This window comes from Portunus trituberculatus, unplaced genomic scaffold, assembly GCF_017591435.1.
Source record: "Portunus trituberculatus isolate SZX2019 unplaced genomic scaffold, ASM1759143v1 PGA_scaffold_399__1_contigs__length_104998, whole genome shotgun sequence".
Taxonomy (NCBI): Eukaryota; Metazoa; Arthropoda; class Malacostraca; order Decapoda; family Portunidae; genus Portunus; species Portunus trituberculatus.
Window position 1 is genome coordinate 58,775 of NW_025541567.1, and position 26,714 is coordinate 85,488.

The 26,714-nt window shown below is 40.3% G+C and overlaps 1 protein-coding gene across 1 annotated transcript in view; it reads left to right on the forward strand.

The window, feature by feature from the left end:
- LOC123500548 overlaps positions 1-8,847 on the forward strand; it is a 30,395-nt gene extending 21,548 nt beyond the window's left edge. Inside the window, exon 3 of the mRNA XM_045249239.1 lies at positions 8,422-8,847. Within this exon, the coding sequence (XP_045105174.1) occupies positions 8,422-8,664 (243 nt within the window). The 3' untranslated portion in view covers positions 8,665-8,847. The remainder of the gene's footprint in view (positions 1-8,421) is intronic.
- Positions 8,848-26,714: the final 17,867 nt, after the last annotated feature.

Sequence of the window (26,714 nt, forward strand, 5' to 3'; positions counted from 1 at the left end):
TATATATATATATATATATATATATATATATATATATATATATATATATATATATATATATATATATATATATATATATATATATATATATATATATATATATATATATATATATATATATATATATATATATATATATATATATATATATATATATATATATATATATATATATATATATATATATATATTAGACGCACTTTGAATTTTTAGAATTTTGCAGGCTTCGACTAGAAAACCTTGCTAATTAGAATCAGACATGATTATATATATATATATATATATATATATATATATATATATATATATATATATATATATATATATATATATATATATATATACAGTCCCTGGACAAATTATTAGACGCACTTTGAATTTTTTAGAATTTTGCAGGTTTCGAGTAGAAAACGTTGCTAATTAGAATCAGACATGCCTAAAACTTACAGATTAAAGTAGTATGAATACTTGAAGCTAGTAAAAACCCATATCTGATAATAGTAGATCTTTATTTCTACATTATTGACCAATATATCATCACTCACGGACAAAAGGCATTTAGTCAACATTTTGTCATACCTCCTTTTGCGGTTATTAACGCTTCGATACGCCTTGGCATACTATAAATACATGACTGAACTGCCTCCTGGATCTGTGGATGATGATTCCAGACATGAATTATCTTCTCAATCAGTTGATGTTTCGTTGTAATGATTCATTAATTGCCACTTCTCTCTTTATCAGCTCCCATACATTTTGTATAGGATTCATATCTGGTGAATTTCCTGGCCAGGAAAATAGAGGAACATACTTAATTTATGAACGTTTTCTACTCGTAACATGCAAGATACAAAGAAAACCAAGGTGCGTCTAATAATTTGTCCGGGGACTGTATATATATATATATATATATATATATATATATATATATATATATATATATATATATATATATATATATATATATATATATATATATATATATATATATATATATATATATATATATATATATATATATATATATATATATATATATATATATATATATATATATATATATATATATATATATATATATATATATATATATATATATATATATATATATATATATATATATGTCAGTGTAGCCAGGAAGTAAATTCTCTTTACGGCAGACGAGGTTAAATGCAAGAGCAACCTCAGCCAGAAAATAAACAATGCTGAGATTGTTCTTGCATTTAACCTCGTCTGCCATAAAGAATATATATATATATATATATATATATATATATATATATATATATATATATATATATATATATATATATATATATATATATATATATATATATATATATATATATATATATATATATATATATATATACAGTCCCTGGACAAATTATTACACGCACCTTGGTTTTCTTTGTATCTTGCATGTTACGAGTAGAAAACGTTCATTAATTAAGAATGTTCCTCTACTTCTCTGGCCAGGAAATTCACCAGATATGAATCCTGGATGATCATTCAGCAAAATACTATATATATATGTATATATATATATATATATATATATATATATATATATATATATATATATATATATATATATATATATATATATATATATATATTTATTTATTTATTTATAAATAGTATTTTGCTGAATGATCATCCAGGATTTTTCACTATTGCTGTATTCTTAGACTTAAAAACAAGCTTTTGACTATATCAATCATACCAACTTATTACAAAAGTTTGAATTTTATGGGATAAAATGTATACTTCCTTGGTTTGAATCATATCTAACAGGAAGAGAACAGTTTTTACATAGTTATAGGCAAGTATCCAATACAAAAGTAGTTTCCTTTGGTGTCCCTCAAGGCTCTATTTGAATCTCTGCTATTCTTATTATACATAATCACATAACTCACTCTTCAAATATGTTAAACTTTGTTCTTTTTGCTGATGACACAAGTATTTATCAATCAATTAAAGATATCTTCAAACATTACACCATTAAATCAAGAATTATGGAATGTTTCATACTGGATGTTGGCCAGTAGATTGTCTATTAATATACAAAAGACTAATTACATTATATTTGCTGGTAATAAACATATTGTACAAAAAAGATATATTTATGATAAAGACAGGGAATAATGCTACAGAAATAAATCTGTTGTGTGAAATTTTTAGGAATGATAATTGATGACAGCTTGTCTTGAAAATCTCAAGTAAATCATATTAGTAGTAAAATATGCAGGTCATTAGGACTTTTTTGTAAAGTTAATTTGACAAAAGAGGCTCTTATTAAAATGTATTATAGCTTAATTTACCCATATCTACATTACTGTAATCTTGATTGGGGACCAGCTTGTAAAACTATTATACAGCCATTGGTAAGACTTAAAAAAAAAAAGTTATTAGACAGATTTCAGGGGTAGGATACATAATTATACCATACATAATCATTATTTATCAATATTTAAGATACAAGACATATATATAGATTAGAATCTATAAAATTTGTACATAACCACTTAAACATGTTAATACTGGTGTACCTAAGGAGTACCTAAGTTAAATTATGCGCCGCCTAGCTGCGCGCGGCAACTGTGACATCACCAGCGTTTTACTTGGGTTGGGGCAGCCGTGACAACAGGATATCAGCCCCTTAATACTTACATATTTAACAAACCCGACAGAGGGACTGGGGAGTGACCACAGGACACCCCACGGCTGATAGGCTTATAAAGCCGGTGCGTGAGGGGGGTAAAAATGACAAGGAGCTCGAAAAGGCCATAAATGTGGTGTCGGAAAATTGTGAGGTATGTGTTCAAAGAAAGAGAGCTAAGCCACGCCCAGTTGTTTGTCTCCTGATGGCATCCAGATTTAATGAGATGGTTGCAATGGATCTTAAAATATGGAAGGATGTATACTTTCTGGTGATGGTGGATGTGGCGACGAGGTATTGCATGGCCACTGTGGTAAAGGATAAATCTGCGAAGAGTATCATGAGGGCATTGGTGTTGAATTGGGTAGTGCTTTTTGGCGAATTCAATAACAGTGAGATGCGGGAGTTTGGCGAAAAATTTAACATAAAGGTTATGACTACATCTGCTGAAGCACCCTGGAGTAACGGGGTTTGTGAAAGGGCTAATGCCGTTATTGGAGATATAGTAGACAAGATTGTGGCGGATGCTGGGTGTGACATTCAGATGGCTCTGGCTTGGGCGGTGTCTGCAAGGAATGCACTATCTAGCTATTTGGGTTTTGCACCAAATCAACTAGTGTTTGGTAGTAATCCGAGCCTGCCAAACATTGTGAACAATAATCCACCCGCACTTAGCCAGGTGGAAGGATCAGAGATGGTGCGTATGAACTTGAATGCCTTGCACAGCGCTAGGAGGGAGTTTATTAAGGCCGAGTCGAGTGAGCGTTTGGCGAGAGCTTTGAGACATAATATCCGTTCGAGTGATGGTGAACTCATAGGAAATGGGGATGAGGTTTACTATAAGAGAAATGACAGCAACGTGTGGCATGGTCCTGGGATTGTGATTGGCCGGGATGGTAAGCAGTTTCTGGTCAGACATGGAGGGGTGTATGTACGGATTCATGAGTGCAGACTGACCCGTGGGACACATGGCGAACCAGGATGCGATGAGAAGGTCGGGGCGAAGTCGTGACACCTAGAATGGAGGTAGATCACCAGGAAAATGATGAGCCGGCCATAAGTGAGAAGGAAAGTGATTCAGGGAATTCGGATTTTGATGGAAGTGTTTCCAGATGGTGCAGAGGCAGAGACTGTTGAGGAGGATGTTGGCGAAGAGTCACAGAGGCCGTCAGGGTTGAAGGCTGGGACGCGTATAAAAGGTGTCTTGTGGGAAACAGATGAGGTGGTGACGGGTAAAGTGGTAAGTAGAGCAGGGAAGGCGACTGGCAAATATAAGGATCGCTATAACTTTAAATGGGATTCAGATGGGAGCGTTTCATGGGCAGTTCAGAGTCTAAGGCATTTAAGTAAGTGGGGTTGAGTGTTACTTCGAATAAGGACGGGAGTGTGACGCTGGATCAAAGCCAGTATGCGGCTACCCTGAATGAAGTAAAGGTTGGGAAACTGAGGTCTATGATGAAAGCAAATGAGTTGTCAGACAGTGAGAAGTCTGAATATAGAACAGCTTTGGGGCAATTAAATTGGATTGCTACGCATACCCGACCTGATATATCCTTTGATGTAAGCGAGTTGAGCGGTCTAAGTAATAAGGCTACAGTGTCTGAGATGTTGAGACTGAACAAGGTAATAAACAGGGTCAAAGGAATTCGTGTGGAGTTACATATGCCTAGGCTAAGAGGGCTTGAAAGGTGTTGGGTAGAATGTTTTTCGGATGCTTCTTTTGGGAATCTGGAGGGTAACGGATCACAAGGTGGTTTTGTCATATTCATAAGGGATGAAAGTGGAAGGCGTTGTCCCGTATACTGCCAGTCAAGAAGGGTGGTAAAGTCAACTCTTGCTGCTGAGACACTGGCCCTGTTGGACTGTGCAGAGGCTGCAGTATATTTGGTGACGATTTTGGATGAAATGACAGGCTGTGGAAAATTGAGAGTGAGGTGTTATGTGGACAACCGAAGTTTGGTGGATGCACTCCACTCCTATAAGGGTGTGGAAGACAAAAGGTTGAGAATCGATATTGCTGTGATTCGGGGCATGTTGGAGAGAGGAGAGATAGAGGATGTATGTTGGGTGGATACCATGGCTCAATAAGCTAATTGCTTAACAAATTTAATTTGCTAAATTTTAAGTCTCAATACTTTTTACTCCTACAGTGAACCGTTTTCTCGAAAAAAGTGAACAGGAAAAAAAATACCCTTCGAAAATTATTTTTTTGAAAAAAAAAGTCATTAAGCTACCAAGATGGAATGGCTATCATAGCAATTTTTACTTCTAATGATGCGACAAACAAAATAACACAAGTAATGTTTGGCCACCTTGAAGTATACCAAAATCTGGTCTGGCCCATGGACTAAATGGTTAACTCTTGTATTAGATAGTTTGACAGAATAGGGGTGAGAGGAAAAAGAAAACCTTGTGCAGTGAGGCCGCAGGAGGACGGGAGGCATGAAGTTAGGAAGATCAAAAAAGCAGTTAGCATGAAAAGAGCGACAAAAAATTGCAAGAGATGCAACATTCCAGCAGTGAAAAAGAAGCTGAAGACGGTCAGTCAGAAGAGGGGAGTTGATGAGACAAAAAGCTTTTCATTCCGCCATATCTAATAAAACTGTATTAGTGGAAACCCTCCCCTAAACATGCGAAGAGTACTCCATACAAGGACAGATAAGACCATTGCACAGAGTTAGCAGTTGAAGGGGCGAGAAAAACAGGCGGAAACGCCTCAGGACACCTGACTTCATAAGAGGTGTTTTAGCAAGAGATGAGATGAGAAGTTTCCTTTTCAGATTATGAGTATAGGACAGACTGAGGATATTCAGTGTAGAAGATAGGGACAGATGACTGTAAAAGAAAAAAAGAGGATAGTTATCTGGAAGGTTGCGTTGAATTGATAGATGGAGGAATTGTGTTTTTGAGGCATCGAACACTACTAATTAAGTTTCCTCTGCCCCAATCACATATCTTAGAAAGACCACACGTCAGGCGTTCTGTGATGTCCCTGCGTGATCTGTTGACATCCCGTAGGGTTGGTCGTCCCTGAAAAGACGTAGAAAGATTTAGGGTGGTATCATCATCGTCGGAGTGAATAAGAGAAGAAGTTTGGTCATTAATGAATAATAGAGAGTGGATGACAGAATAGAACCCTGAGGAACACCACTATTAATAGATTTAGGGGAAAAGTGCCCGTTTACCACGGTTGTAATAAAACGGTCGGAAAGGAAACTTGAAATAAAGCTGTAGAGAGAAGGATAGAAACCGTAGGACAACCGTTTTGAAATCAAAATTTTGTGCCAGACTCTATCAAAAAGCTTTTGATATGTCTAACTCAACAGCAAAAGTTTCACCCATATCTCTAAAAGAGGATAACCGAGACTCATCAAGGAAAGCCAGCAGAACACCAGTAGAGCGGCCTTGACGGAAGTCATACTGGAAATCAGAGAAAAGATTGTGAAGTGAAAGATGTTTTGAGGATCTTCCTATTGAGGATAGATTCAAAACTTTAGACAAGTAAGACATTAAAGCTATAGGACGATAGTCTGAGGGATTCCACTTTATGAACAGGATGAATGCAGGCAAATTTCCAGCACGAAGCAAAGGTAGAAGTCGATAGACATAATTGAAAGAGTTTTGCATAACTCCACTAACTTTACATACTCCGATTTGCGCACTGGAAGGACATTATCACTTATTTGACTTAGCACTTTCGACACTGCTTTGAGGGCACCCTCTACTGGAACATTAGTAAAAAGAGACGTCACATCAAAACTGAGGTCTCGCCACGAGGATAAAGGAGCACCAGGCCGACTTGAGATATCATCGACCGTTCAGTGCACTGGTGGATCACGTTGATAAAGCTGGCCACCTTCCGAATTGGAAAGGAGCGAGATTAATATAATCCGGCATAGAGAAGAAGACAAGGAAGGTGCTGGAATCGTTATACATCACCAACAACATCAACAAGCGCACGGGCGACATGATTTGGGCGACGACGGCGGCGCTAATTTGTACTCCGAGGGACAGAGGGCGACAGCGCGTAGATTCCGACTAATCAGCAAGCAGTGTGGGTGTCACCACCCCACACGTTACCAACGCCGCAGGTATAAATACTGGGTTGCAACCGGAGCCTCGAGGACGCTAGTAACAATGTGTGCCTTCTCGCACACATTGTCACCAACTACCTACCACCGCCACTGTTATTTTAACAGCCTCGTACTAATCCGCCCCTACCTTGACGGGCTCAACAGAGCCCGTGTCAGCACATGCTGACAAACCTAAACAACAACAACAACAACAACCGGAGCCTCCATCACAGAAAATCATCTTGCGCCTGGGTCAAGCCCCAGTGACTTTACTCTCCTACTAAAGCCCCCTTCTTATCACCCCCCTATTCTTCTTCTATCCCCACTTTCCCCTCTCCATCTTTTCTTTTTAATCATCTTCATCTTCTCGAGCTTCCTCAGTTCCCCTGAAGAAGCCATCACAAGCGAAACTAGTCGGGAATGAACTAACTCCTTACACCTGTGTTTCTTTCCACCTTCTCCAACTTGTCCGAGTGTCTGTCTATACAAAAATATTTTGTTTATTTCTTTTGCGCAGTACTTTACATTTTTATATGACTATTTTCATATATTGTTATGTCTTTAGAGGTGACTGGACGTGCTGGAACACATCCCCTCTTATTACATGTTATAATGGGTTCGGTATACGGTAATTTCGATTTGCGGTAAGGTTTTCAAGAACGCATATGTACCGTATAACGAGGACTTACTGCATATACATTTGATTCAATCTAAGATTCCATACTTCCACTCGTCTTCAATTCTTCCTTGATGTCGCTTCATATCTTGTGAACATCATCGAAATTTAGTATCATCATCGCATAACAATTTGAACAATGTCAAACTATGTAGAAATATATCAAATGAGTGCAATTTATATTCAGTTAGAAAATAACTTATCATTATCACATCAATTACAGCATCCTATCAATTACAAAATATATTCCATAATTACATACACATGCAAATCTATCATAGCAAGCATAAAGCATCATTACATAAACATCCTATTCATTCTTTAATGTTTCTAGGTCACGTTATGTTTTTTTTCTAGATTCAGTTATTTTGTTCATCTCTCTCTCTCTCTCTCTCTCTCTCTCTCTCTCTCTCTCTCTCTCTCTCTCTCTCTCTCTTGTGAGACCTCGGCATAGTGTCTGTTACTGACTGCAACTGTCTGTTTTGCTACCACATTATTCTTTCTGTTTCTTTATACATATACATTGATTTTGACATTGACCTTTTATACTCAGCTTCTCTGCCTTATCGCCTACGTCATTGCTGTTATTTTTTTTTTTCTTTCTTCTTTTTGCCGCTGTAAATTCTCCTGTATGGTTTATGGTTAATTTCTTGTTGTTCTAACCCTCTGGGTCTGTATGTTGTTTTCCTTTACTTTCTCGTATCGAATGCTAAACCTTTCCCGTTCCCTGGTCATGGATATCTGATATGGAGGTGTGAAGATTCAAATGGTCATTTTGAAAGGGACGGACCTACTTTAGATCCTCTTCTCCAATTCTTCTTTCTTCTCACTTCTCTGTCCTTTCCTTCTTTCTTCTTTCTTGTTTTCATGACAGACAAGATATGCAGTGGAGTTAGGCCACCACAGTAGTAGAAGTATTTTTTGCAGTAGTAGTAGATATCATTTTTGCAGTAGTAGTAGCAGTACTAATACAAGAGTAATAATATCTCACAATACCACTCACTATTCAGGCTGGGTTGTACGAGCAGTGGAGGAAAGAAATGCTGGAGAACACCATGAGGGATACACGTTTGAAAAAGAGAGAAGAACTGAGGATTGACAAAGACCTAGGAGTTAAGACTGCAATTGAGTCTCATGAAGCAACAGATGTTTTGCCGCTCACGGTGTCGCACATACAAGGTCCCCTCATTATCCTTTTGACTGGACTCTTTTCTGGGGCAATGATCTTCATGACAGAGAAGATATCAGCTTAAGTTTAATCCCCAAAACAATATGATAATATCTACAAACCAATTTATTCATTCTGACTTTCTTATTAACTGTCAACTAATTATGGCCTACATAATAACTATAAACTATTTTAAGATCAGACAGTGTATATATGGTATGTTAATTGTACCATTTGATTTGTCCTACAAAAAGATGAAAATTAAATATAAATATGTGTGTAACTAACCTTGAAAGTAACAATGTCTTGTTTGTCTGTGTGTGGGTGTAAGTATGCAAGAAAAATAAAGATTTATTGGCATTTTAAAAGTGTCCAGACAGATTTACAATCAATACATAAACCAGGTACGGTCTGTCAAGTCAAGCCTCCTAGGACTATTAGGGTATGAATTGTATATAATTATTTTCATGTTTCTTCACATATAGACATAAGAACGGGATTGAGATTAGCGAGAAGTCCCTATATGTTCACATTCTTTTTTTTCCGTGACATAATACGTCGTAGCGGGGAAAAATGTACCGAGAGTCTCTCGTGTAAACTTTCGTCTGTCTATGTGTATCCTCCCACTTTCACGTCATCTGTCTATTGGGAATGCGATAAAATCACTGTGGTGGGTAACTATGAGATTCCGGATCGCGTACCAATTTTTTTAGACTTTTTCAGTAGCACTTTGCAGAAGGCGAACGGTCCAAAAAGCGTTCGCCCAAAGGTAAACGCTTTTCAAGATACGTTCGCTTGTGTTAGCTCTCAGTCACGTGATAGCGAACACTGACGCTGATTAGCTGTGAGACGAGTTGCCAACTTTGTAAGTTATAAATCAATAAAAAATACTATTATGAGGAACATGAAGATATTATAAGTATTATCATGTAAAGGAAATAAATTTAGTAATTGTTTACCGATATTGAAATTCATAAGAATTCTCCTTGCAGTTTGAATTAAATGAAAACAGTCTTGCACTCTCGAGACATCTGGGACTACGCACTCTGGCTGGACCACGGTTCACACTTGCTCACGCTACTCATTTCAAAGCTTGTGACTCCGACTTTGACTTTCAATTACGTGAGAATCTCGTAGGTTACGCATTATCTAAGCACATTAATTGTAAAATATAAATATGATAGGATATTTGCACTGTTGCTTGATAATGACATAAGGTTATAGCAATATTGCGGAAGATTTGGGTATATTTTTTAATGGTGGTGCTCTGAAAACTTTGGGCGAACGAACACACAACATCATGGCCTCTTTGACAGTGCAACAACTTGAGGGAATGCACAGCAAAAATGTCTCGGCCAATGTAACTACTGAATGACAAGCAGTCACTAGTGGTGTAACGCCTTATCTGGCATATTTTGTATTAATGGATACTGGGTATATTACCTGTAATACCTTAAAAAGTAGGAAAATGTGACAGGGAAGTGATACCCAGGATCTTAAGGCTCATTCACCTCTATTATTTGGTCTCAATACCGCCATAGGCGCTCACGTATTATAAAACAATTTGGTTAATCTTTATAAAAGGTCCGTGTCACGTACAAACACGAAACTCACATATGTAGAAGGCTTGGTGACCTTGCCGTAAACATAAAAATAATTTAGTCGCACGCGTTTAGTTTGGCCGTAATAGCACTTGAGAGTTCGGCGAAGTAGGAATTTTTCCAAGTCCAGCGAGCTCAGCACCAGTCAAGAGTAAACACTGAAATGATTTTCAATTGTTTATAACAGAGATTTGTGGGTATAAACAGGGATTTGTGGGTAGCGGCATATACGGATTTCATGGTATCTATAGAGCTAATCCCTCCAATCACGCGCTGCCACTCGAGAAGCATAACGTTATCATTTTTTAGGTTCCTTGTTAGCTTGTAATGGTACGTTAGCTTAATGCCCTAACGGGAGGGGGTGGTTCACGAGGAGGGCTGCGCAGCAACACGCTCACCATCCAGCCTCTCTCTTGCTCGGCTATACCTGTTGTGTCTTGTGATACTATTAAATACACGTTCATAATGGACTCAGGTGTATCCATGCTACCCCTGCTTAAGGACAACTACCACACGCACCCCCCAATATAGGTTAGCTTAGGTTTTGATAGGTTAATGTCCTAGTGTGTCGGGGTCCATGGGAGGCGCAGCCCACATGATTACATTAGATTAGTTTATGTTAAGTTAGGTTAATGCCCTAGCGGAGGGGTTAAGGGGGAATCTAAATTACATTAGGTTACCTTAGGTTAGGTTAATGCCCTAGCAGGGGGGCGGTCCAGTTATGTTAGGTTAGATTAGGTTATCCTTGGTTAGGTTAGGTTGGAAAAACTTGAAATATTTTGGAAATTTTCTTAAGCTTTTTTTTTTATGCCCATATTACGCTTATTTTCTACACCAAAACCCCTATTCCCCACAGGCCCCCAAGCTTGTTTCGGGGGAGTGGAGGGATGGAGGGGAAGGGAGGGACAGACTTGTTATAAAGAATTACTAACATTTTTTTTACACTTGGCAGACTTATCTATGACGTCTGTGACAAGATATTTTTGAACAATTAAGGTAGACGCAGATCTGTGCTACAAAAATCATTTTGACATGTGCATCCAGCCTCTGCCAAGTGTACCAGGGCCATCAGAAAATATTCCCTGCGGAAATTAATGTGTAATGTTTTATTTGACCCTTGCCTTCAGTTATCCCATTCCCATAATAATATCTTTACAATACGGTGGAATGAGGCTATCTCAGTATGGCGTGATCCTGCGACTGAAGAGTACAATAGTTTTTCTAGCGAGCGGCGAGGGAGATTCGTCTGGCAGTGTTACTGTCATTTTCAGTAGAAGCGTTCGCTTGTATGGGCGAACGCTTCTGGACCGTTCGCCTTCCACAAAGTGCTACTGAAAACGCCTAATGCGTATTCCAATTACAGTGCCTGATGCACCAGTTGACAGTGACATATGTTTCACTGGTCATTCTTAACCTCAGCATCTTGCAGTAGAGTCTACTCGTTCCACCGTTCAGGAAGGTCATATCACTTCTGTGTTAGTGATGAATGTTACGGGAGGACCAGTACGTGTGAAACATAATAGGCGTTTTCAGTAACACTTTGCGGAAGCGAACGGTCCAAACCCGTTCGCCTTCAAAGGCGAACACCTTTCAAGGGTGTTCGCTTCTGTTCGGTCCTCAGAGCGAACATTGACGCTGATTGGCTGAGAAACAAGTTGCCAATTTTTGTAAGTTATAAATTAATAAAAAAAAAAAAAATACTACTATTATTAGGCGCATAAAGATATGAAAAGTATTATTAGGGGTTTTCAGTAGCACTTTGAGGAGGGTGAACGGTCCAGAACGGTTAGCTTTTACACGCGAACGCTGCTACTGAAAGCGATAGTAACACTGCCAGACGAATCTCCCTCGTCGCTCGCCGGAAAAAACTATTGTACTCTTTAGTCGCAGGATCACGCCAAGCTAAGACGTACAGCCTCATTCCACTGTAATATAAATATATTATTATGGGAATGGGATAATTGAAGGCAAGGCTCAAATAAAACACTACACATTTAATTTCTGCAGGGAATATTTTCTGACGGGCCTTATACACTCGGTAGAGGCTGGATGCACATGTCCAAATGATTTTTGTAGCACAGATCTGCGTCTACTTTGTTCAAAAACATCTTGTCACAGACGTCACAGGTAAATCTGTTAAGTGTAAAAAAACTGTTGGTAATTCTTTATAACAAGTCTGTCCCTCCCTTCCCCTCCATCCCCCTTAAACAAGCTTGGGGGCCTGTGGGGAATCGGGGGTTTTGGTGAGAAAAATAAACGCAATATGAGTATTAAAAAAAAACAAAAAAAACTACGGAAATGTTCCGTAATATTTCAAGTTTTTCCAACCTAACCTAAATAAGCATAACCTAATCTAACCTATCATAATCTAACCTATTGTAACCTAACTGGACCCCTCCTGCTAGGGCATTAACCTAACCTAATGTAACTTAGCCCCCCACTGGACACCTCCTCTAGGGCATTAACCTAATTTAACATAACCTAAACATATGTAACCTAATTGTGGGGGCTGCGTCTCCCCTAGATCCCCCCACACTAGGACATTAACCAATCATAACCTAACCTAAGCTAACCTATAAAATGATAATGTTATGCCTCTCGAGTGGCAGCGCGTGATTGGAGGGATTAGCTCTATGGATACCATGAAATCCTTATATTTGAGCCTTGCTTTCAGTTATCCCATTCCCATAATAATATCTTTACATTACGGTGGAATGAGGCTATCTCAGTTCGGCGTGATCCTGCGACTGAAGAGTACAATAGTTTTTCCGGCGAGCGGCGAAAGAGATTCGTCTGGCAGTGTTACTGTCATTTTCAGTAGAAGCGTTCGCTTGTATGGGCGAACGCTTCTGGACCGTTCACCTTCCACAAAGTGCTACTGAAAACGCCTAATACGCATTCCAATCACAGTGCCTGATGCACCAGTTGACAGTGACATATGTTTCACTGGTCATTCTTAACTTCAGCATCTTGCAGTAGAGTCTACTCTTTCCACAGTTCAGGAAGGTCATATCACTTCTGCGTTAGTGGTGAATGTTACGGGAGGACCAGTACGTGTGAAACATGATAGGCGTTTTCAGTAGCACTTTGCGGAAGCGAACGGTCCAACCCCGTTCGCCCTCAAAGGCGAACACCTATCAAGGGTATTCGCTTCTGTTCGGTCCTCAGAGCGAACAGTGACGCTGATTGGCTGAGAGACAAGTTGCCAATTTTTGTAAGTTATAAATCAATAAAAAAAAAAATAATAATATTATGAGGCGCATGAAGATATGAAAAGTATTATTAAGGGTTTTCAGTAGCACTTTGAGGAGGGTGAACGGGCCAGAACCGTTCGCTTTTACACGCGAACGCTGCTACTGAAAACGATAGTAAAACTGCCAGACGAATCTCCCTCGTCGCTCGCCGGAAAAACTATTGTACTCTTCAGTCGCAGGATCACGCCAAGCTAAGACGTACAGCCTCATTCCACTGTAATATAAAGATATTATTATGGGAATGGGATAATTGAAGGCAAGGCTCTAATAATAAAACACTACACATTTAATTTCTGCAGGGAATATTTTGTGACGGGCCTTGTACACGCGGTAGAGGCAGGATGCACATGTCCAAATGATTTTTGTAGCACAGATCTGCGTCTACCTTGTTCAAAAACATCTTGTCACAGACGTCACAGGTAAATCTGTTAAGTGTAAAAAACTGTTGGTAATTCTTTATAACAAGTCTGTCCCTCCCTTCCCCTCCATCCCCCCAAAAACAAGCTTGGGGCCTGTGGGGAATCGGGGGTTTTGGTGGGGAAAATAAACGCAATATGAGCATTAAAAAAAAAAAACTACGGAAATTTTCCATAATATTTCAAGTTTTTCCAACCTAACCTAACCAAGCATAACCTAATCTAACCTAACATAACCTAATTTCTAATGTAACCTAACTGGACCCCGCCTGCTAGGGCATTAACCTAACCTAATGTAACTTAGCCCCCTGGACCCCTCCGCTAGGGCATTAACCTAATTTAACCTAACCTAACCTAATGTAACCTAATTGTGGGGGCTGCGTCTCCCCTGGACCCCCCACACTAGGGCATTAACCTATCATAACCTAAGCCTATACCTAAGCTAAACCTAACAAGGAACCTAAAAATGATAACGTTATGCCTCTCGAGTGGCAGCGCGTGATTGGAGGATTAGCTCTATAGATACCATGAAATCCTTATATGCCGCTACCCACAAATCCCTGTTTATACCCACAAATCTGTTATAAACAATTGAAAATCATTTCAGTGTTTACTCTTGACTGGTGCAGAGCTCGCTGGACTTAGAAACTGACGGCCAAACTAGACGCTTGCGGCTCAATTATTTTATGTTTACGGCAAGGTCACCAAGCCTTCTACATATGTGAGTTTCGTGTTTGTACGTGAAACGGACCTTTAAAAGATTAACTAAATTGTTTTATAATACGTGAGCGCCTATGGCGGTGTTGAGACCAAATAATAGAGGTGAATAGAGCCCTTAAGATCCCAGGTATCACTTCCCTGTCACATTTTCCTACTTTATAAGGTATTACAGGTAATATACCCAGTATCCATTAATACACAATATGCCAGATAAGCCGTTACACCACTAGTGACTGCTTGTCATTCAGTAGTTACATTGGCAGAGACATTTTGCTGTGGATTCCTCAAATTATTGCACTGTCAAAGAGGCCATGATGTTGTGTGTTCGTTCGCCCAAAGTTTTCAGAGCACCACCATTAGAAAATATACCCAAATCTTCCGCAATATTGCTATAACCTTATGTCATTATCAAGCAACAGTGCAAATATCCTATCATATTCATATTTTACAATTAATGTGCTTGATAATGCGTAACCTACGAGATTCTCACGTAACTGAAAATCAAAGTCGGAGTCACAAGCTTTGAAATGAGTAGCGTGAACAAGTGTGAACCGTGGTCCAGCCAGAGTGCGTAGTCCCAGATGTCTCGAGAGTGCAAGACTCTGTTTTCATTTAATTCAAACTGCAAGGAGAATTCTTATGAATTTCAATATCAGTAAACAGTTACTAAATGTATTTCCTTTACATGATAATACTTATCATATCTTCATGTTCCTCATAATAGTATTTTTTATTGATTTATAACTTACAAAGTTGGCAACTCGTCTCACAGCCAATCAGCGTAAGTGTTCGCTATCACGTGACTCTGAGAGCTAACACAAGCGAACATATCTTGGTCAATGAAGAAGGCTGGGTTAATTGTGAATTTTGGAACTGATCAAGCAAAATTGAGAGGTAAAGTGATAAATTTGAAGGTGTCATCATCAGGTCACTATCTGCTTGGTGTCTCTCCTGCATGAGTAGAAGGAGCAGCTGTTGGGAAGGCGTTAGTTGCTACATCATGCAGAAATATTAAGGAGAGGGCTTTGAAATTGCATAGCAGTTCGGTCACCCCACGGCTGATACTTATAAAGCTGGTGCGTGAGGGTGATCAAAATGACAAGGAGCTCGAAAAGGCCATAAATGTGGTGTCGAAAAATTGTGAGGTATGTCTTCAAAGGAAGAGAGCTAAGCCGCGCCCAGTTGTTTGTCTCCCTATGACATCCAGATTTAATGAGATGGTTGCAATGGATCTTAAAATATGGAAGGATGTATACTTTCTGGTGATGGTGGATGTGGCGACGAGGTATTGCATGGCCACTGCGGTAAAGGATAAATCTGCGAAGAGTATCATGAGGGCATTGGTGTTGAATTGGGTAGTGCTTTTGGCGCACCTAGTAAAATACTGACCGACAATGGGGGCGAATTCAATAACAGTGAGATGCGGGAGTTTGGCGAGAAATTTAACATAAAGGTTATGACTACATCTGCTGAAGCACCCTGGAGTAACGGGGTTTGTGAAAGGGCTAATGCCGTTATTTTAGATATAGTAGACAAGATTGTGGCGGATGCTGGGTGTGACATTCAGATGGCTCTGGCTTGGGCGGTGTCTGCAAGGAATGCACTATCTAGCTATTTGTTTTTTGCACTATCTAGCTATTTGGGTTTTGCATCAAATCAACTAGTGTTTGGTAGTAATCCGAGCCTGCCAAACATTGTGAACAATAATCCACCCGCACTTAGCCAGGTGGAAGGATCAGAGATGGTGCGTATGAACTTGAATGCCTTGCACAGCGCTAGGAGGGAGTTTATTAAGGCCGAGTCGAGTGAGCGTTTGGCAAGAGCTTTGAGACATAATATCCGTTCGAGTGATGGTGAACTCATAGGAAATGGGGATGAGGTTTACTATAAGAGAAATGACAGCAACGTGTGGCATGGTCCTGGGATTGTGATTGGCCGGGATGGTAAGCAGTTTCTGGTCAGACATGGAGGGGTGTATGTACGGGTTCATGAGTGCAGACTGACCCGTGTGACACATGGTGAACCAGGATGCGATGAGAAGTTCGCGGCGAAGTCGGATGGCGAAGTCGTGACACCTAGAATGGAGGATCACCAGGAAAATGATGAGCCGGCCATAAGTGAGGAGGATGATGAGAAGGAAAGTGATTCAGGGGATTAGGATTTTGAGGTTGATCAAGGTGATACAGGTGAAGTGGTCGTTCAAGAGGACCAAGATGTGGTGGAAGTGTTTCCAGATGGTGCAGAGGCAGAGACTGTTGAGGAGGATGTTGGCGAAGAGTCACAGAGGCCCTCAGGGTTGAAGGCTGGGACGCGTATAAAAGGTGTCTTGTGGGAAACTGATGAGGTGGTGACAGGCAAAGTGGTAAGTAGAGCAGGGAAGGAGACTGGCAAATATAAGGATCGCTATAACTTTAAATGGGATTCAGATGGGAGCGTTTCATGGGCAGATTAGGAAAGGCATTTCAAGTCTTTAATTCTGATGAGGTTTTGACTACTAAAGAGATGGAGATTAATAGTTGGATTGAGAATGGAGTGTATGAGGAGGTGGAGGATGTTGGTCAAAAGGCCATGTCAGTGAGATGGGTGATTACAGAGAAAATTAAAGGGGGCAAGAACGTGGTGAAGGCTAGATTAGTGGCAAGGGTTGTGAGGAGGAGACGGACAGCTTACGTAAAGACTCTCCAACATGCTCAAAGGAAGCCGTACGATTGGCTGTGTTGATTTCGGCTAATCACTGTTGGCAGTGTCATTCTCTGGACGTAAAGGCAGCATACCTACAGGGGGATAAGATCGATCGGGAAGTCTATTTGAAACCTCCACCAGAGTTTGATCATGGTCGTTTGTGGAGCCTACGGAAGACAGTATATGGACTCGTGACGCAGATAGACACTGGTATCTGAGGGTGAGATGCCAACTAATTGACCCTGGAGTGAAGGTGTCGTCCCTGGATCCGGCATTGTTCTCATGACGTGTCTATGTGGATGATCTATTCTGGGCTGGAACAAATTTGTTCAGAAGATGTATAATGGACAAGCTGAATGAGATTTTTGTAATGGGCAGTTCAGAGTCTAAGGCATTTAAGTATGTGGGGTTGAGTGTTACTTCGAATGAGGACGGGAGTGTGACGCTGGATCAAAACCAGTATGCGGCCACCCTGAATGAAGTAAAGGTTGGGAAACTGAGGTCTATGATGAAGGCAAATGAGTTGTGAGACAGTGAGAGGTCTGAATATAGAACAACTTTGGGGCAATTAAATTGGATTGCTACGCATACCCGACCTGATATATCCTTTGATGTAAGCGAGTTGAGCGGTCTAAGTAATAAGGCTACAGTGTCTGAGATGTTGAGACTGAACAAGGTAATAAACAGGGTCAAAGGAATTCGTGTGAAATTACATATGCCTAGGCTAAGAGGGCTTGAAAGGTGTTGGGTAGAATGTTTTTCGGATGCTTCTTTTGGGAATCTGGAGGGTAACGGATCACAAGGTGGTTTTGTCATATTCATAAGGGGTGAAAGTGGAAGGCGTTGTCCCGTATACTGGCAGTCAAGGAAAATAAGAAGGGTGGTAAAGTCAACTCTTGCTGCTGAAAAACACTGGCCCTGTTGGACTGTGCAGAGGCTGCAGTATATTTGGTGACGATTTTGGATAAATCACTGGCTGTGGAAAATTGAGAGTGAGGTGTTATGTGGACAACCGAAGTTTGGTGGATGCACTCCACTCCTATAAGGGTGTGAAAGACAAAAGGTTGAGAATCGATATTGCTGTGATTCGGGGCATGTTGGAGAGGGGAGAGATAGAGGATGTATGGTGGGTGGATACCAAGGCTCAATTATGTATTTGCTTAACAAAGAAAGGCGCTTCCGTCGACCGTCTGCTCGATGCAGTCAGGGGGAAGGGGCATGGGAAATAGGGGTACCTAGAATAAAAAAAAGGGATGAGTGTTAATATTGGAGCACCTGAGTTAAATTATGCGCCGCTTAGCTGCGCGCGGCAACTGTGACGTCACCAGGTTGGCGGGAGAGAGCGGCGAGTAGCGGTGAGCCGGTTTAATTGGGTTGGGGCAGCCGTGACAATAGGATATCCGCCCTTAATACTTATATATATATATATATATATATATATATATATATATATATATATATATATATATATATATATATATATATATATATATATATATATATATATATATATATATATATATATATATATATATATATATATATATATATATATATATATATATATATATATAACACTTGAACAGTTTGCTAGAGAAACTTGACGACCATGAAAATAAAACTGTGTATTTAATGGGTGACTTTAATCTAAATTTACTAAACGCTGATTGTCACAAACCAACAGCCGATTTTATAGAAACGCTCTTCTCTCATTATTATATGCCATTGATAAACAAAGCCACCAGAATTACCCAAAACTCCTCTACATTGATTGATAATATATTTTGTAATGATGTGTATAATGTGACTATCCTTAATGGAATCTTATATAATGATATTTCTGACCATTTTCCAATTTTAGCCTTAACTTGACCGAGAGTGTTAATGTAGGTCAAGTTAGAGCTAAAAAAAGTAGGAATTTTTGTCAAGCCAATATTATAAAATTTAAAAATATGCTACAAGAAATTGATTGGCATGAAGTAACACTGGTAAATGACTGTCAAGAAGCCTTTTCTAAATTTTATCATATATATCTAGAATGCTTTAACAAATGTTTCCCAATTACATCATTTAAAAATAACTATAGAAATAGAAAGCCCTGGTTAACAACTGGTTTGAAAAATTCTATCAAGACTAAAAATAAATTATATGTTAATTCCTCAAGAGACCCTCAGTATATAACATTAATAAGTACAAGGATTATAAAAGAAACCTGCAAAGGTTACTTAGAGCTGCCGAAAGAAATCATTATGATAAATTATTCAAAGAAAGCACCAGCAACATTAGAAATCATGGAAAATTCTTAAAGGCATAATAAATAGAAATAAGCCGCCAAACATCAAACCTAATAAATTTGTAGTAGATGGAGTGGAGTTAACTGAAACGAAGCCATTGCAAACACTTTTAATAACTATTTTGCTAATATTGGATCTAAGTTGAATGAAATTATTCCTCCGAGTAATAACAGTTATGAATCATATATGCCAAATGATACCATGGCTTCTCTCTATTTATCTCCTCTAATGCTGATGAAATTTCAAAAGTCATTATGAACCTTCAGAATAAAAGCCCAGGCTGGGATGGCATAACCACAAAGATTCTAAAGGAGACTCGCATATATATGCCAACCCTTATTACATATTGTAAACCTATCATTCAGGCAAGGTGTTTTCCTAAAGAATTGAAATTAGCTAAAGTCATACCAATATACAAAGGTAAAAACTGTGAATTCATGTCTAACTATAGACCAATCTCTGTCTTATCTGCATTCTCCAAGATCTTTGAGCGACTGTATCACTGTAGATTGTATTCTTTTATTAGTAAGCATAACATCTTGTATAAATATCAGTTTGGCTTTAGAAAGGGGTATGGCACTAACTTATCATTAATTACATTAGTTGATAAAATTGTTAATGCGTTAGAAAATGGTAAATACATGTTAGGGATCTTCTTAGACTTTAGCAAAGCCTTTGATACCATTAATCATGCAATTTTGTTAAAGAAAATGTATAAAATTGGAATCAGGGAGTTGCTCACGACTGGATTGCAAGCTACCTCACTAGTAGATCTCAATATGTTTCATATAATGATGTTAGCTCCTCTACCATTAGTGTTACCTGTGGTGTACCCAGGGATCAATATTAGGCCCCTATTGTTTCTACTGTATGTAAACGACATTGCCAATGTTTCAACCTCGCTCACCCTTATACTTTTGCCGACGATACCAACATTTTCTTAGAGGGTAACCACATTAATGATATGATCATTAAAATAAATAGGGAAATGCTAAGAATAATGGATTGGATAAATGCAAATAAACTGTCACTAAACATAGATAAAACCAAATACATTATATTCCATACTAAGGGTAGAAAATTTTCATTAAATCATAATGTAAACCTAAACAATAAAGTAATTGAAAGGGTTAATTCCATAAAATTCTTAGGTGTTATAGTCGACTCCACATTGTCTTGGTCTGAACATACTAAATTAGTAAAAAACAAAATTGCTAAAGGTGTAGGAATACTTACAAAAGTAAAGAAACTTTTAGATAAATCAACACTTGTCACAATCTATAATAGTTTTATCTATCCCTATTTGTTATATGGAATTGAAGTATGGGGAACAGTTAGCAGATGTCACTTTGATACTGTCTTTAAGTTGCAAAAAAAAGCCATCAGAATTATTGCTTCTGCTAGTTACAGAGAGCACACCAAACCATTATTCTTATCTCACCAAATATTACCCCTTGAAAAGATTTATGTATTTGCTATAAGTAAATTAATGTATAAATTTAGTAACAACAGTTTACCCTTAATATTTAATGATATGATTATTAGAAACACACAGGTTCATTCTCATTCAACAAGGCATAACCAAGAAATACATGTACCACAATGTAGAACAATAGACTGGGGAGTGACCAGGACATTTAACAGCTATACCTTCTTACACAACGATGATATCGTGTTGGGTTCTGTTGGGTCCCTGGTCACGTTGGTGTTCCAGGGAATGAACACGCAGATCGCCTCGCTAAAGAGGCAGCAAGTCGCGCTCCATCTCCTGCGTCTTTTCCGTTTCGAGATGTCTTTCCTCTAATTCGTGAGGCAGTTGCAGCAATTTGGCAGAGGATATGGCTAACGGGGGTCGCAACCTCGAAAATGGGAGAGAACACTATTTCCTCTATCCCTCACTGGACATACACCCATGTTCGAGATCGACGTTTACAGACTTTATTGGCGCGACTGCGTATAGGTCACACGTACCTTACACAGAGGTACCTGTTGACCAGGGACCCTCAACCTTACTGTGATGACTGCCTGGTGCCGCTTACCGTGCGGCACCTATTGGTAGAGTGCCCTATTTTGATAAAAGTACGACACCGCTACCTCTGCCGCTGTCGCGGTAGAGATAGCGGTGTCTATTATATCTGAAAGGTCCTTGGAGCAGTGTTTGGCCCAAGGCCATGACGTTTTTAGATTTTTGGGAGAAGCTGGGCTTTTCCCAAAGCTGTGAATTTTATTTAATTTTATTATATGTATTTTAATGTTTTATGTATATTATTGTAGCTTTTTGTTTTTAATTACCATTAATTTTATCGTGTTTACTTGTTTTAGTTATTTTACGATTTGCTTTAAACCCTTTTGGTTTTTTAGTTAAATAGTTTCATGCGGCGCCATATGACCTATGCTGTTGCGGCGCCTAACACCAAATCCTCCTCCTCCTCGTGAGTCCTCCAGGGACCGATCTGCTAGGGTAGCTCCAGTAGTTTCTGTCCAGCCTTCTATGACGCCCTCCGTCTCAGATCGGGCTTCTTATGATGAGGACGGTCTGAGCATGGAGACGTCCGATGATACTGTCATAACCGTCCCTCGTGGACCAACTTTATCGGAAAGTGCAGTCCTGCCTGATCCTCGTCCTCCGATGACCAGTAAAAGTGATGATAGTTCGCATCACTTACCGATAAGCCGAAAGGCTGAGGTCCAACGACCTGGCACACCTCAATTCCCGGTGTCTTCTCGTCGTTTGATTATTTCTAATCAGATCAGTCACGGGCAGCCTCAAAAGGCTCGCTCGTCCACTGCACCCAAATAGTCGTCTTCAAGCTTCTACAAAGGAACTGTAGAGGCCTTCGCGCCTCGTGTGGGGAAGTCCGAGCTTTGCTGTCGGAGTTCTCTCCAGCCTGTGTAGCTCTACAAGAGACTAGGATAGGTGATAGTACTTATTCTAGTCCTCCTGGCTATCGTGCTTTTTTTAACACTCCTTTCCCTTACCAGGGCCACCACGGTGGCACAGCTATTCTAGTCCGTCAGGATATACCTGTTATCCCGGTACAACTTAACTCTCCCCTTCAGGTGGTTGCTGTTAAGGTCTTTATGGGACGACTGTACACCATCTGCAGTTTATATCTCCTTCCTCGGCTTCCTGTCTCCAGGGGTGAGCTTGACGGCCTGGTGCGTCAGCTGACTCCGCCTTTTCTTTTGTTGGGAGATTTTAACGGCCGTCACCCATTGTGGGATGAAGGTGCTAGTAATCCTCGTGGGGTTTAAATCGGTTCTTTTATTGAGGATGAGGGATTGGAGATTTTAAATTCTGGGGATGTTACACATTTCCACACTCCTACTGGGACTTTTACAGCTATCGATCTTTCTCTTTGTACATCTTTGTACATTTCCTTGATTTTAATTGGCGAGTCCTACCGGATTTACACGGTAGTGACCACTTTCCGATTTTATTGCAATCTGTGAAATCTGAGCCACAGTCCCGGCCACCACGCGGGGTTTTAGACAAGGCAGATTGGCGTCGATTCACAGACCTTATCTCTTTTATTCGTCCGCTGGCTGACTTTTCTACTTGTGCTGAGGCTGTTGATTATTTTACTGATTTTTTATTTTATTTTTTTAGCCCTTCAGACAATCCCTAGGACGTCAGGTCGCTTTACTAAGCGTCCTGTTCCTTGGTGGAACGCAGCATGCACTGCAGCGGTTAAAGAGAAAGCTTTCTCTCGTCTCCGGCGACATCGTGGGGACCCGCAGTGCCTGGAAGCTTTTCGGCGATGCCGCATTTTGAAAGAGGCACAAAGAGCCTCGTGGAAAGCCTTTGTCTCTTCCATAAACGTCCGCACCCCTCTTACGGATGTCTTCAACAAAGTCCGCCGAATTGCTGGGAAGTATTCTGCTCCTTCCCCACCAATTTTGTTGTCTGCTGGGCGAACGGTGGCAGACCCTAGGTATGTCGCTGACCTCTTCGCGGAGCACTTTGCCAGTGTTTCCCAGAGGCATCCTGCAGCTCCGGGCGCACGTCACCGCCAGAGAATGGAATCTCTCGGCATAAACTTTTCTTCCGCTGGAGGGGAGTCTTATAATGTCCCTTTCTCTGCTTCCGAGTTGCGGACCGCTTTGTCCCTGTGTCACGACTCTTCTCCTGGGTCAGATGATATACCTTATGCCTTCTTGCGCCACATGTCTGACACTGCTTTTAACTTTTAAAAGTCTTTTAAATCTTTATAATATGATTTGGCATACCGGTGACTTTCCATCTTCTTGGGCTGTGGCAGTGGTTCTCCCATTTCCGAAGCCTGGGAAAGATAATCTCCAGGCTACGAACTACCGTCCTATATCTTTAACGTCCTGTATTTGCAAAGTGTTAGAAAAGATGGTAAATATAAGACTCATGTGGTATTTGGAGAGGGGGAAGTACTTGTCACCGGTACAGTACGGCTTCCGAAAAATGAGGTCTACTACTGATGCTCTTTTATCCCTAGAGTCTTCCATTTGTGAGGCCTTCGCTAATCACGACCATCAAGTAACAGTCTTTTTGACCTGGAGAAGGCCTACGACACGGCTTGGTGTCATTGCATTTTACAGTCTTTGTTTAATTTTGGCCTTCGTGGCCACCTTCCTTTTTTATCCAGCAGTTTTTATCCAGCCGTTTTTTACGGGTTCGAGTTGGGAGTGTTCTCTCCGATGCTACAGCTTTAAATGACTGTGTCCCACAGGGATGTATTCTTAGTGTTACGCTATTCGCAGTTGCAATAAATGGTGTTATAGATACTCTACCGGATGGCATTCACAGTTCTTTATATGTGGATGACTTGTGCATCTCTTTTGCTGCTTCTAGGATGTCACTGATTGAGCGCAAGCTCCAACTGGCGATCAATAGGGTGTCCAGTTGGGCCAACATGAACGGTTTTCGATTCTCCACCTCGAAGACCGTAGCCATGCATTTTTGTCGCAACCGTGGTGTCCATCCAGACCCGGATTTATACCTCGCCAATAGACGCCTCTCATGCGTGGAGGCGACTCGATATCTTGGCCTTTTATTTGACAACCGTCTCACCTGGGTTCCCCATTTTCGCTCTCTTAAGGCGTCTTGTTGGCAGGCACTATCCCTTCTTCGGGTTTTAAGTCATACCTCTTGGGGTGCGGACAGGGACACGTTGCTGTTGCTTCACCGTACACTCATACTTCCGAAGCTGGAATACGGCTGTGAGATCTACTCATCCGCAACAGATGCACGACTACGCTCGCTTGACCCCGTGGATCATGCTGGGGTCCACTTGGCTACGGGTGCATTTCGGACATCTCCAATACCTAGCCTTCTAGTGGATGCTGGTTTCTGGCCGCTCGACCTCCGGCGCCAGTCTTCGATGCTCCGGTGTTGGTTTCGCACCCACCGTCTGCCTGATTTTGTCCCCTGTGTGTCAATGTTGCGGGACTCGCGCTCGCAGGCGTATGTCACTCGACCGAGTCTCCCTAAACCTTTTGGCCTACGTGTTGCAAATCTCACGGCAGAGTTATCTATCGACCCCACTCCTGTGTACTCTTACCGTCTCCCGCGAGTTGGTTATTGGCAGCTTCCTGTTATCTCATTTTTTTGCCAGCTCTGTCCCACATACGGTTTTTAGAACACTTTTTTTTATGCATTCTGATGATATCCCTGTTTTTACTGATGGCTCCAAATCCGACTCAGGCGTTGGATTTAGTGTGGTTTTCCCCTCTTTTTATCGGTCTGGCAGCCTTCCTTCAGTGGCGTCCGTTTTTACTGCGGAGCTGTCTGCCATAGTCCTAGCTTTACAAATAATTTTTACTCTACCGGTTTCGTCTTTTACAATTTTTAGTGACTGTCGCAGTGGTCTTACTTCTCTCTTGCACTATATCCTTTAACCCTTTGGTTTTATCAGCCCTGGAGTGGCTATACCTTCTTACACAACGAGGATATCGTGTTGGGTTCTGTTGGGTTCCTGGTCACGTTGGTGTTCCAGGGAATGAACACGCAGATCGCTTCGCTAAAGAGGCAGCAAGTCGCGCTCCATCTCCTGCGTCTGTTCCGTTTCGAGATGTCTTTCCTCTAATTCGTGAGGCAGTTGCAGCAATCTGGCAGAGGAGATGGCTAACGGGGGTCGCAACCTCGAAAATGGGAGAGATCACTATTTCCTTTATCCCTCACTGGACATACACCCATGTTCGAGATCGACGTTTACAGACTTTATTGGCGCGACTGCGTATAGGTCACACGTACCTTACACAGAGGTACCTGTTGACCAGGGACCCTCAACCTTACTGTGATGACTGCCTGGTGCCGCTTACCGTGCGGCACCTATTGGTAGAGTGCCCTAGTTTGATAGAGTTACGACACCGCTACCTCTACCGCTGTCGCGGTAGAGATAGCGGTGTCTATTATATCTCAAAGGTTCTTGGACCAAAGTGTCTGGCTTAAGGCCATGACGTTTTTAGATTTTTGGGAGAAGCTGGCCTTCTCCCAAAGCTGTGATTTTATTTAATTTTAATATATGTATTTTAATGTTTTATGTATATTATTGTAGCTTTTTGTTTTTAATTACCATTAATTTTATCGTTTTCACTTGTTTTAGCTATCTTATGCATTTTATTTAAGTTTATTATATGTATTTTTAATGTTTTATTGAATTTTATTGTAGTTTTAGTATTTTTTGTTACCTTTGATTTTATCATTTTTAATTTCTTTTAGTTTTTATAAACTACATTGTATTAAGTAAAATATCGCAGCGGCGCCATTTGACCCTTGATGTTGCGGCTCCTAAAATTAAAATCCATCCATCCATCCATCGGCAGTAGAGATGCTCAGTGGGCCCGCCTTGATTACGATGGTTTGTCATTTTATTTTTAGGCATATCAAGAGTTTTTGGCTCTATCATTATTCTCTTGTAGAGCTTCGTATTTCTGGGAGCGGAATGAACCTTGACGGCATGGACATCGAGGCGTTTCACCGCTTTGTCGCACACCATACACAAGCGTAGTGGGTATCTTGACTTCTTTTCTGTCTTCTCCGGACCAGGAGCATCAGGCTCCTTCCCTTGCCTAATCTCACCTAGGCGTTTTTGGAGACAGAGCACTTTGATTCTCTCATCATTTGTTAGATAAAGATGTCATAACCTGGCATGCCACAGCCTGGTGGGACATAGCGTGATGCAGCAGTGGAAGA